Source organism: Cervus elaphus, chromosome 7 (genome assembly GCF_910594005.1).
Source record: "Cervus elaphus chromosome 7, mCerEla1.1, whole genome shotgun sequence".
NCBI classification, from domain to species: Eukaryota; Metazoa; Chordata; class Mammalia; order Artiodactyla; family Cervidae; genus Cervus; species Cervus elaphus.
Genome location: NC_057821.1, coordinates 35,093,515 through 35,106,265, shown reverse-complemented (window position 1 = coordinate 35,106,265; position 12,751 = coordinate 35,093,515). Strand labels below are relative to the sequence as shown.

At 38.2% G+C, this 12,751-nt stretch overlaps 1 protein-coding gene and 1 non-coding gene across 2 annotated transcripts; one reads left to right on the top strand and one right to left on the bottom strand.

Moving 5' to 3' along the window:
* The first annotated feature begins 319 nt into the window (after positions 1-319).
* On the top strand, positions 320-12,489 carry LOC122697825 (placental prolactin-related protein 3-like). Its single transcript, XM_043908823.1, has 5 exons — positions 320-409; positions 7,116-7,297; positions 9,486-9,593; positions 11,351-11,530; positions 12,160-12,489. The coding sequence occupies exons 1-5, from the start codon at positions 355-357 to the stop codon at positions 12,349-12,351; spliced, it is 717 nt and encodes a 238-aa protein (XP_043764758.1). The 5' UTR covers positions 320-354; the 3' UTR covers positions 12,352-12,489.
* Positions 5,014-5,122, bottom strand: LOC122697868. The gene has a single exon (XR_006342200.1). It is a non-coding gene; the product is annotated as a U6 spliceosomal RNA (small nuclear RNA).
* Positions 12,490-12,751: the final 262 nt, after the last annotated feature.

Below are 12,751 nucleotides of genomic sequence, written 5' to 3'. Positions count from 1 at the left end.
AGAGACTCTACCAGAAGAAACTTAAGTTCATAAAAATATTACGATGCTAAAACCAACAATTTAGACAGAGAATAGGGTAGGGTATAGTATATACACACTCAAAATTCTCCATTGCTTAGTGCATCAGGCACTCAAGGACCACCCTCACTGAAGTCTTTCTCTATTCCTCAACCTACAGGTACCAGCATGGAGAAAGAGATAGCTCTACTCCACAGGCAGTTGAACCCTACTTTTATGGTCTCGTGGTTTTCCTTAAAAAGCATTCGATGCAGCAGATTTCCTCCATCCCATCCCATTCGGCTGACTCCCCTTGGTCAACAGGAGTGCTCGTCCTGGGATCATTCTGCAATCCCCATGGCCTCAGCTCCCAGCTTCCGTGGACACCAGTGGACTTACAACCCTGTCCGAGGTATGAAACACAGCAGCATGGCTTGTCTATGTGGTTCTCACTCAGTTTAGATGGTCCCTGGTTAGTTAGTTCACTCCCCAACAGCTTCAAGTGACTCCCCCCATTCCAGTGGACGGCCATGGACTCGGGGATCTCTCCCCTGCGCATCAGCTTTCTCATCCCCAGGTGCAGGCTGGTCCCACTTGCTCTCCTCCTTCTTTCCCCTTCGTCCTAGTCCCTTTTTCCTTTGTCCTACCGAGTTCTGTATGGATCCGGATATTCCTTCTCAGTAGTCAGGGATTCCTGCCACTATTCACATGGTCTTCTGTGAGAACTGCTGCATCTTTAGATGTTCTTGATGCATTGGTGGAGAGAGGTGTATCCCACTTCCACCTACCCCTCCGCCATCTTGTCTACCCCCATTTGTGCATGTATTAGAAAGAAGTTTCCATTTCTACTAAGTAACATTGCCATCACCACACATGTTTAACTTTTGTTTTTGAGGAGAACACAGCTAAGTTCCACTTTCTTCACTTCAGTCAGTCATTCAGTCTTGTCCGACTTTTTGTGACCCCATGGACTGTGGCAACACAGGTTTCCCTACCATAACCAACTCCCAGAGCTCTTTCAATCTCATGATTAGATCTCATGATTAGATCGTGAAGCTCAAACTTAGATGCTCAGACCTTATTAAATTTTTATATATGAAAATCTGTAAACTTTAAAAATATCTCCCCATTTGTCCTATCATCCAGTCTTTGGCAATCATTTTTCTACTCTGAGTTCCATCTTTTTTTTTTTTTGAAAGTCCTTATAATTCAGATCATATTTTATTTTTCTTTCTCAGACTTAGTTTACTTAGTATAATGCCCTCCAGTTTCATCTATGTTGCCACAAATGGAAAGATTATTTTCATTTCCCAATGGCTAAATAATATTTACCTATATATGTCACATCAAATTGTTTTAATCCATTCACCTGTTGAAAGATTGTTGTTTCTATACCAAGCCTACTGTGAATAATGCTGCAATGAACATGGGAATACAGACCTCTCTTTGAGACAATGATTTCATTTCCTTTGACTATATATCCAGAAGTGGGATAATGATTCACATAATTGTTCTCTTTTAAATTTCTTGAGGAACCTCCACAGTATTTTTCTGTGGGATTTGCACTGGTATACAACCCTACCAACAGTGTATAAGCACACCTTTTTCTTCACATCCTCAATAACATTTGTCATTTCTTACATTTTTGGTATGAGCCGTTCAAACAGGTATGAGGTGATATCTCTTGTGCTTTTGATCTGCATTTCCTTTGATTATTAGTGATGCTGAGCATCTTGTCATATACCTCTTGATCATGTATATGTCTTATATGTGGGAAAATGTCTATTCCTAAAGATGTAGCATATATTATGTTTACTCTATTCCAATATACAAAACTCAGTTGCCTACCTATATATCAACAACTAACTATCAGAAAGTAGAATAAAGGAAACAATCCCATTTACTATTGCATCACAAAAAGATCAAACACTTAGAAATAAACTTAAGCAAGGTGTTGAAAGATTTTATACAAAACTTTTAAGACATTGATAAGAAAAATTTAAAAAGAGCTAAAGATATGTAAAGTTAGGTTGTCTATTCAACTAGTTTCTTGCGGTAGGATTTGTATTACTATAAACTTCCCTCTTAGAACTGCTTTTGTTGTATCCTATAGGTTTTAGATCATCATGTTTTCATTGTTTTTTTTTTTTCTAGGAATGTTTTGATTTCCCTTATTTCTTCAGTAACCTGTTCATTATTTAGAAATGTGTTGTTTATTCTCCCTGTAATTGTGTAATTTAAAGTTTTTTTTTCCTACATTCAATATCTAGTGTCATATTGTTGTGGTCAGAGACAATGCTTAATATAATTTCAATTTCCTTAAATTTACTGCAGTTTGATTTGTGACCCAAGAGGAGGAAAATGTTCCATGTGCACTTGAGTAGAAAGAGTATTCTGCATTTGGATGGAATGTGCTGAAGATATCAATTAGGTCTGTTTGCTTGAATATATACTTTTAGCCTAATGTTACCTTATTAATTTTCTGTTTTGTTGATCTGTCCATTGATAGAGGTGGGGTGTTAACATGCCCTACTATTATTGTGTTACTCTCCATTTCTGCTTTTGTGTCAGTTAGTGTTTACCTTATGTATTGAGGTGTTCCAATGTTGGCTACATAAATATTTAAGATTATTTTGTCTTTTTCTTGGACTGATCCCTTGAACATTTGGTAGTGTCCTTCTTTAACTCTTTTTTTTTTCATTTAATTTTATTAGTTGGAGGCTAATTACTTTACAATATTGTAGTGGTTTTTGTCATACACTGACATGAATTAGCCATGGATTTACATGTATTCCCCATCCCGCTCCCCCCTCCCACCTCCCTCTCCACCCGATTCCTCTGGGTCTTCCCAGTGCACCTCATGCATCCCACCTGGGCTGGTGATCTGTTTCACCCTAGATAATATACATGTTTCAATGCTGTTCTCTTGAAACATCCCACCCTCGCCTTCTCCCACAGAGTCCAAAAGTCTGTTCTGTACATCTGTGTCTCTTTTCCTGTTTTGCATATAAGGTTATCATTACAATAGTTTTTATTTTAAGGTCTATTTGTTCTGATATGAGAATTGCCAATCCGGCTTTCTTTTGATTTCCATTTTCATAGAATATCTTTTTCCATCCTCTCACTTTTAGGCTGTATGTGTCTCTAGGTATGAAGTGGGTCTCTTGTAGACAGCATATATATTGGTCTTGTTTTTGTATCCATTCAGCCAGTCTGTGTCTTTTGGTAAGAATGGGAGAAGATAATAGCAAATAAAACAACTGATAAAGGATCGCTTGCAAAATATAAGCAGCTCAAACAAGTCAGTCATCAAAAGCCAAGGCAAGAGCTGCAAAAATTAATTCGTGAGACCACATCAAACGCAAAACCTTCTGCATAGTAAAAGAAGCCATCAATAAAATGAATGACAACATGTGGAATGAAAAAAAAATCTTGCAAGTCACATATTTGGTAAGGGCTTCATATTCAAGTAAGTATAAGACTCTCATGCAACTCAGCAGGAAAATAAATCAACAACCTAAAATATTAAATGAGCAAAGGAAGAGTAAGAGTTTTGAAAAATCTGAAGATTAAACAGTAGATGTCAGACACTGTAAGTTTTTCCTTCCAAAACAGAAGCCTGTGTCTTCCTGGCATTGCTTTCTTTATTTCCAATCACCTATTTGGTGATTGCAGTTCACAATATACATCCTTCACTCAATAGTGATCACCCTACACTGAGCTATATGTGCTAAGAATAGCCCTACTAACCATAAAAACTAGTAATTACGTACTTAATCTTGAGGCATCTAAAATCCAAGGTGATTTTCACAATTTTCCACTCCATTGTTTCCTACATCCTATTTCAAAATTGAAACATGTAGTAAGGACGAATGAGTAGGACCTCAATTATACATGGATAGTAAGTCATTTAAAACTGGGAGCATCACTGGATTATAATTTGGGGGAATGTATTATTACTAATGCTATTGTCATTTTATTCTCTTTAATTCTCTGCTATACTAGGTTGATATTTAATTAAAATAGTAATACCAACATAGAGACACATAGCACTCAAGTTAGAGTAGATTGAGAAAGACAAAGTTGATGAAGCAGGAAGTGAAATCACAGAAAATTAGCAATGATATCAAAAGAAGGGGCAGTATTGCCTAGAAAGAAAGCAGAGTTCTCTAATTGTTTGGAGACAACAGGAACAAGCCACATGGGAGACAACCAGCTTAAGCTGTGTACCAGAAACTGCACCAGAAGGAAAATGAAGTTCATAAACATATGCTGATGCTACATGCCAAAATCCAGACAGTAAGAGAATAGGGTAGGGTTTATGTAGATACTGAAAACTACTCAGAGAGGTAGACATGGAAGCAAATACACTAATGAGCATCAGAAAAATCAAGGCACAAAAGGGTCTGAAAAATACATCATAAAGAGACTTGGTAGTCTGATCAAAAGAATAAGAGAATCAAATTAGACAACCAAAATAGAAAGACTTGCGCACATGATAGAACCGGAGAATGCTCAGGAGAGAAAGTTTCGGACCTCGTGGACCAGCAAACAAAAGCCTCCAGCATCAGGAACAGAAACGCTGAACAGAACTCATGACTGTAGGCTTCTGGGAACGGCCTCAGTTTCAAAGTTTGGGCGCTATACCGCCTAAAAGCGAACGCAGACAAGGATTATAGCTTGCTGTGACACTGAGTCACAGACAATAGTGTTTGTTAGCTTACTTTTCTCATTCAACTATAAAGTTAATGAATCACTAACCAGTGATAATTGACACCTTCAGTTTCCAGTCAGATCCTCTTTAGTCATACAATGGATATCTGAACCTGTTATATGATCCCCAATAACAATTTTAATAATTAAAATTATTGATCTTTAATTGAAGGGTAATTGATTTACAATGCTGTACTGCTTTCGGCCAAATAGCATGAATCAGCCATAGGTTTACCTATGTCCCCTCGCTCTTGTACCTCTTTCCCACCTTCCTTCCCATCCCACCCCTCAAAGTTATTACAGAAAAATATGGAAGGCTTCACAAATTAGCATGTCATCCTTGGGCAGGGGCCATGCTAATCTTCTCAATATTATTCCAAGTTTTTAATGTATGTGCTACCAAAGCAAACACACAAATAACATTTAACAGAAAAAAGAAACCTAATTAGTCATCTACCAATAAAGGATCAATTACATTAGGAATTAGGGTATTCTGCTATATTTACTGCCCTTTATAAAATCTATTTTTATAAGGTCCAAAGTTCCATGTCGGAATTAAACATATATTTATGCATGAAACATGTATACATGCACAGAAATATATGCACAGAAATATGTCTATGTAATGCAAGCTATTATTCTCCTTGCTTGTCGCAATAAGCTCTTTAGTTGATGAGAGATATAGTCACAAAATTCTCCAACTTATATGCTTTCCTTTTGAGAACGAATTCTTTTATTTTTCAACACCTAACTTTAAATAACCATTTTATTCTTAGGTACCATACGCCTTTAAAGTAACTAAGAGCAGAGAAAACCTAGTAAATGCTGATATCTTATCCTCCATTACTACTCTTCTGGTAAATTGGAAAAAGAATCATGTTCAGATCTCATTCAGGAGGATAAAATCTCTATTTTATCAATTCTCTTGTCCAAACTCAATTTTTGTTCATGTCAGTCTTAAATTCTGCTTACTTATAATGGATGGACAGGAAAAGTAATATTAAAATCACACTTGCAAGAGTCTATGATTTTATGCTTCTGTTGGCCAAAGGTAGGGCCAGGAATAATTTCTGAAAAATATTACAATACATCATGGAGGCATGAAGGTCTAGTTCTACTATCAAAGAGGAAATGTTTGGAGATGGTTCAAAAACTAAGCCCCATGGGTAGTCAGGATGTATTCCTGACCAGATAGATAAATTTTCTCCCTAAAAAGTCAAAGTCATGATAGAGCAGGCCTTGTTCGCAAAGCCAATGACGTTGTCTTGGGTGCTGACCAGGTAATATTATTGAATTACCATTTGGAGATTTATTTACCATTTTCTCGAAGAAACAAATGTAACAAGAAGATTAAAGATCCATAAAAGTAGAAGACCTGTCAAGGTGACTAGAAGAAAGGCTAGCCGGGAGAACCAGGCCCCCACACTGATAATTGTCAAAGACTTTAACAGTGAGTGTTTTGTAGACAGAGCAGAACAAGTGGATAAAACCAATGTTCTAGGGTCACTGCTGCTTTGCAGTCAAAGACAAAATATTTTTCTCTGCAAGCAGAGTCATCACAGCTCCTGATGTGGTCCTGGTTACACACATGCAGACCGAGAGCCCACAGGCATGTGTGATGTGACGTCAGGAAGTGAACAGATGACTGCATTGGTGCCCAGTCACCTCCATCTTCTAATAATGGGACCTGGGGAAAAGTATTTGCCCTCTCCAAGACATTACATCTTCATTAACATAACTTGATGATCATAGTGAAGATGAAGGCTATCTCACAGGGTTACTGTGAATCACAGATTTTAACATGTTTTAAAACTTTTGGGAAAATATCAAAGACATGCATGGGGTTACGAAGGTGAGTTAGCAGATCCAAGGTACAGTATCCTTTCACCCTTAGTATTCTGTCTGTACTCAATAGTACTGATCAGTTAGTCATGTGTTTACTCTTACCCCAGCTTGATGGTAAACCACACAGAAAAACTGTACACTTGTTGTCATTTCAGTGTCTAAAATTCAAGCACTAGTCAGTGTAGAGTGAAAAAATAGCACACTCCTAGAGGGCCTCGCTGCTCAGAGTCTGCAGCGTACCAACATTAAACTGTCTTAAAAGAAGGGCCCAAATACTCTGGCTCAGATTTAAGTTCCAAATGTTTGCAGAGCACAGAAGTACTTCTGGGAGCAATACAAAAAAGCAGGGAGTAACCTACTTCTCCAACTATCTATCTGTGCGAATATCAACATCCATCTAAATTCACACAGAGGGCGCTCCTTCTTCCCCACCCCAGCTACTACAGCATCAACTCCTGCTCAGACCAACAGGGAAAGAGAAGGCTTCCCTCCACAGGATGGATTTGATACCCTCAGGTGACTAGATTTTCTCAGAATGGCTCATGTTTTTATTTAAACAGGGTTCTGCCTGCTCCTGCTGCTGGTCATGTCACATCTGCTCCTGTGCCAAGGCAACTCATGCCCGTCCTGTTGTCCTGACGTGTTTGACATCCCCCTGAAGTCTCTTACAGACCTGTTTGTCAATGCCTCCAGGCTGTCCCACGACATGCATAACCTTTCGACAATAATGTTCAATGAGTTTGTAAGTACTGTGGTGGTGGTGGTTTAGTTGCTAAGTCGTGTCCAACTCCTGGGACCCCATGGACTATATAGCCTGCCAGGCTCCCAGAAGGAACCTTCGGGTAAGTGACTGGGCCATACTGTCCTTTCAAGAAGAAAGCTGCATCAGCCAAACTTCAAATAACACACTAAGTCAAGCATGCTGTCAGCTCATAAGATGTAGAAATCAAGAAAGGATCAGTTTTGTGAAATCTCAAAGATTCCTAAGAAGTGCAATAACTTTTTCAGTTTCCTTTCATTGTTTTTCTTTTTTAATATTCAAAAATGAATGATTTTGTATTTGTCAGCTAGGAATGCCATAAAAGAATAACATAGACTCAGTGGAATAAACACCAGAAATTTATTTCCTCACAGCTCTGGGGGCTAGAAGTCCCAGATCAGGCACCAGCAAGGTGAGGTTCTGGTAAGAACTCTTTCTTCCCAGGATGGCTTCTCCGTGCGTCCTCACACAGGGTGTGGGGTGGGGAAGACAGACAGAGGAAAGGACACACAGACACAGAGACAGAAGAGAAAATTCTCTGGTGTTTTGCTTCATGGAGACACTAAACTTATTGGAAGAGTGTTGCTCCCTAAGAGCTCATTTAACCTTAATGGGCTTTGCTGGTGGCTCAGATGGTAAAGAATCTGCCCGCAATGGCAAAGACCTGGGTTCTATTCCTGGGTCTGGAAGATTCCCTGGAGAAGGGAACAGCAAGCCACTCCAGTATTCTTGCCTGAGAAATCCCATGGACAGAGGAATCTGGCGGGCTATAGACCATGGCGTGACAAAAAGTCGGAACCCTTTTCAAAACACAGTACTTTGGCAGATTGGGCTCTAACACATGAATTTGAAGAACGCACATTCAGTCCATAATACTACCTGACAGAAAGCACTTTTAAGTGGGACAGGGGAAAAGGAAGCATGGTGATTTTCTGGTCCTTCACGGCCTCTCTGGGTTTTCTTCTCCAGACTCAGAGTAAATAGCCAATAAATGAGAACTGCTCTGCAGTGCACTGGGTGGATGGCACATGTTAAACAAAGCTGAATCCTGGTCACAAAAATGAATACTGGTAGTTTTTTTAATGCTACAAATTATTGTTTTAAGATTTGCAGTGAATAGATTTGGAGCTACAATAGAAGGGGAGTTTACAATTGGAAACAATTATTATTTCTCCGATGAAGGTATTTGAAAGTTGTATGTTAATTATTTTAGGTCAACCAAGGAGCACATAGTAGAGCAGACAGCTAATAAAAGACGGTGCTAAAAGTTTCTATTAAATTCACATAGTTCTTTGTACTCACTAGTTTTTGTTTCATCCTCCATTTTTGACTGTCCATTTTTTCCCACCTCTTCCAAGTAATCTCTTCAAATGTTCATAACTTCCACTAAAGATTAGTTTTTCTCTATCAAAGTGTTAGCTAGAATTTTCAACTCTTATTATTCTCAGTCCATTGCTTAGTATTTCCTACAACTTATTCCATGTTTTTCTGATGTACCATTTTGTCACCATAAGCAATATTGTATTCTGCACCTGGGATGAACACTAAGCTTTTTGGTGAGCGTGTTCAGACATAAGTCAGAGTCGTTACTGTATTACTCCTTATAAAGGAATATATTGGCTCTAACCCACAGTAAACAAGAGATTAAATGGTTAAATATAGGTGCATGAATGCATTCTAAGTCACTTCAGTTGTGTCTACCTATTTGCAACCTTACTTACTGAGTAGCCCAACAGGCTCCTCTGTCTATAGGATTCCCTGGCAAGAGTCCAGGAGTGTGCTGCTGTACCCTCTTGCAAGGGATGCTCCTCACCAGGGATCAAACCTGAGGCTTCTTATATCTCCTGCATTGGCAGGAATGTTCTTTATTACAAATGTCACCTGGGAAGCACCAACTACTGATACATATGTACTATATTTGGTTCAAATTGTAGAAAATAAAAAAAAAGATAATAAAACAGAGAAGGGAAAAAGTTTAACTTAGAAAAGTTATATGTAAAATCATTTTTATAGAGTAGGTGTATAGAAAAAGTAGGAAAAGAATGAATTTCAAATTTTGTGATGCCCCCCAGTTAAAAAAATTACACATCTATCAAACATGTTAATGTTCTGGTAATGGGTTCATCTACTGAATGCCCAACAACCCTAACTACTGCCTGATCACTTTCAGGATGAAAAATATGTCCAGGGCAAACAGTCCTATATCAATGTCACCAACAGCTGCCATACTAATTCCCTCCATGCTCCCGAAGAAAGAGAAAAAGCCGTACAGATGAACGTGAGTCTTTCACCTGGGTTTTTCACCAGATCAGTGAGACAGTATGTAGGTTATCAGGATTCAGATTATTAGAGGTAATGGTAACAGTACATGGAGAAAAAGGTAAAGGAACCATAAGCAATTGAAGAGAAATTATATTATGCAGTTGATGAAGCATAAGCAAAATCAAGTGATGACTAAAGATCTGTAGTAGCAAAATGAATAACAGATCTATAAACTGTCCATGCACACGTTAGTTCAACCAATGCATCCGACACAGGATTGCAGTTATTATACTGTATGCAAACAGGAAATGAATGGGAACTTCCATGGGTAAAATATAAGATTGAAAAATTCATGAATATGTAGGAAACACACCCCAGTTTTGAGTACTCCCTGTTACTAGTGACTCCTACTTGGGAGTCCTATGCTGCTCCACCTGAGCAATCGCATCTACCTTTCAAGGCTCTCCTGATTCTGCTTCTACTTTTCTGACATCTCCTTCATTCATCATTCACAATGACTCCTCTGTTATGTTTTATTCTTAATTTTTAAGTCTCCCCCAAAATGGCCTATAAAACATTGCTTTGGTTCTCATGGCTGCAACAACTGCCTCTGTTTTGAGGACAACACAGTTTACATATCAAGTCTCAATCATTTATGGCAGCTCTAAATGTTGACTGTTATAATGTCTCCTTTCTGATTTCCTGCATTATCCTTTATCCTGACATTATAGAAATATTTTCACATGCATCCCGCCTTAAAATACTACCTTTTCTCTCTACAGCTTTCTTAATGATACCAGCATTCCTTTCCTTTGTTAAGCTCATTAATAATGAGGATGATCAAGTAAAGGAAAAGGTCAAAGAGGAGGAAGAGGAGGAATTTTTCAGTAAGCTTGAATTTAAAGTTTATTGAGAGTTACTACATGACCATACATGTTACTAAGCACTTTATGTGCATTACTATATTTCATCCTACTCAGTTCTCTGTTCTTTACCACTAAAACAGTTCATGGCTGTAAACAAATCAAGCATATTAACTAGAGATCTTCAGCCCCCAGGATTTGCATGCTCAATTCTGCTAGTAGTAGTGAACCTGGGGGGAAAACCCTCCATTGTGAATCCCACTGATGCTGTTACTAAAGATCACGCTGTGCCGTTTTCTGCCCGGACACATGTCAACAAGACAGACTCTTCTGATACCAGCATGGCGGCTGGTGTTGGGATCAATTGAGGAAAGAAAGCCTGTTTAAGAATGTCATGTCGTCTTCATTGTCTCTTTGCTGTAATATCATAAAACAAATTACCAATCGAAAATAAATATGAATGACTTATCTGATTCATTAATATGAAAGAATCCCTGGGTGACAATGATGTGGGCACAGGTAGAATGCCTTTTTCCTGGGTCAGGTACTGCAGGCACATACTGACTTGTCATAAATCACTTAGATTTCTCTCATGCAAATATGCAAACATAAAAGAACTCACTGAGTGGTGGTAGGACTTCAGAGGCAAAAAGAAAATTCTTCATGTTATAAATTAGAATGCATCAGAAGAATTAGTTTCTAAAATAATCTAGATTTTTAATAATTCAGCAAAGTGTGAACTAATAGCTTAATTTTATACTTTTGCAACTTTTACTACCTTCAGAAATCTCTGCATACACCTAGCAATAACCAAAAGTTCCTTAGGTCAGTTGCCCTGAGCAAAGATCACATGCTACCAAACCACTGAATTATGATTTTTTTAATGATACCGTTTCTTATGGCTGCTTAGAATGAAGACCTGAGTAAGTGGATCCTCATGTTGCTGTACTCTTGGAAAAGACCTCTGTATCATCTATTCACGGAGCTGAAGAGCATGAAAGAAGTCTCAGATGCTATCCTATCAAGTGCCAGAGAGAATGCGAAAAAAGTACAAGAACTTCAAGAACTCATAGAGAGACAATTCAGCCAGGTGAGCCTCCTGCAGAGGGCTTTCTTGCTTTGTTCATGAATTAAAGAGGTGACCCCTGTAATGCATAAGAAATTTGAAATATCTCATTTTTTAAGAAAAAGATTCATGTCTTCTATATGCTAGACTGCTACTACATAAAGCAGGAGCCTAGTCATTCTTAGTGATAGAGTCTATTGTAAAGGAATCAGAATTTCATTGCAATTTTTGACATGTGCAGCCTTCCCTGCATTGCACACAATTCCACCCAAAGCTTGCCTCTTCCTGGACACAGGTGGTTGAAATGTTTTCAAGAGTAAGAGAACTAGAGGACAGAATCTTCAAGATCAGCATTTTCTTCAAAGTATCCCAGGACATTTGCTCTTGAAGTTCCACTTTTCTTCTTTCTCTTTTCTCCTCAAATCAAAGGATGAGAGTGGGAAGGAAGAAAAGAGAAAGTTAGAACTAAACTTGAGTTATGTTTCTACTTTGTAGATTCCTAATTGTTTCCTCATAGGCTGGCTCCAAAATCCATATCTAGAGAGTTTTATATTCCTACATGTTCCCCAAGTCTTAATTTGATAATTACAAGGGACAAAGATAAGCAATTACTAATAAAATACATAAGAAGTCAATATGTTTTGGGTATTCAGATTATTTTTCCAGTGCGGCAGAAGATGAGCGAGGCTCCCATTACCTGGTCAGGACTCCCATCCCTGGTGTCCAGCAATGAAGATGTGCGTCATTCTGCATTTTATAGCCTGTTCCAGTGCCTAAGCAGGGATTCATGTAAAGTTGACATGTACACCAAGATCCTGGAGTGTCGAATCCGCAACATGTGCTAAATCCACATCCATCCTATCCAGCTGAGATATGGTCCTATTGATCTATCCCACAGCAAGCTTCTTTGAAATTTACAGCTGTTTAATGCATGCTCTGTGAAATGGGTCTCCTCTTAAAAAAATAAACACAGACTCTGTAGAGATGTCAAAATCTAAGAGGGCAATTATTTAACATTTCTTATCTTCATTTAATAGAAAATCAAAAGAAAATCCACCCATACATTTGAGAGAATGAAGCTCCTATTAAAATTAGTCACAAATAACAGAAGCTGGTATTGCTAAGAAGACCATTAAGAGATTACAGAACAATCACAGCCAATTATTCTGGGTCAAATTATTAAAATCAAAGAATTAGATAATTGTTCATGGTTCTAGTCATGCTACCAAGAAGACTGAATCTTCA

Excerpts from the sequence above, each read along its gene's own strand:
- LOC122697825 (XM_043908823.1), top strand. The coding sequence starts at position 355 with ATGGCCTCAGCTCCCAGCTTCCGTGGACACCAGTGGACTTACAACCCT. Across the intron at positions 410-7,115 it reads GACTTACAACCCTGTCCGAG|GGTTCTGCCTGCTCCTGCTG; the intron begins GTATGAAACACA and ends TTATTTAAACAG. Across the intron at positions 9,594-11,350 it reads AAAAAGCCGTACAGATGAAC|AATGAAGACCTGAGTAAGTG; the intron begins GTGAGTCTTTCA and ends ATGGCTGCTTAG.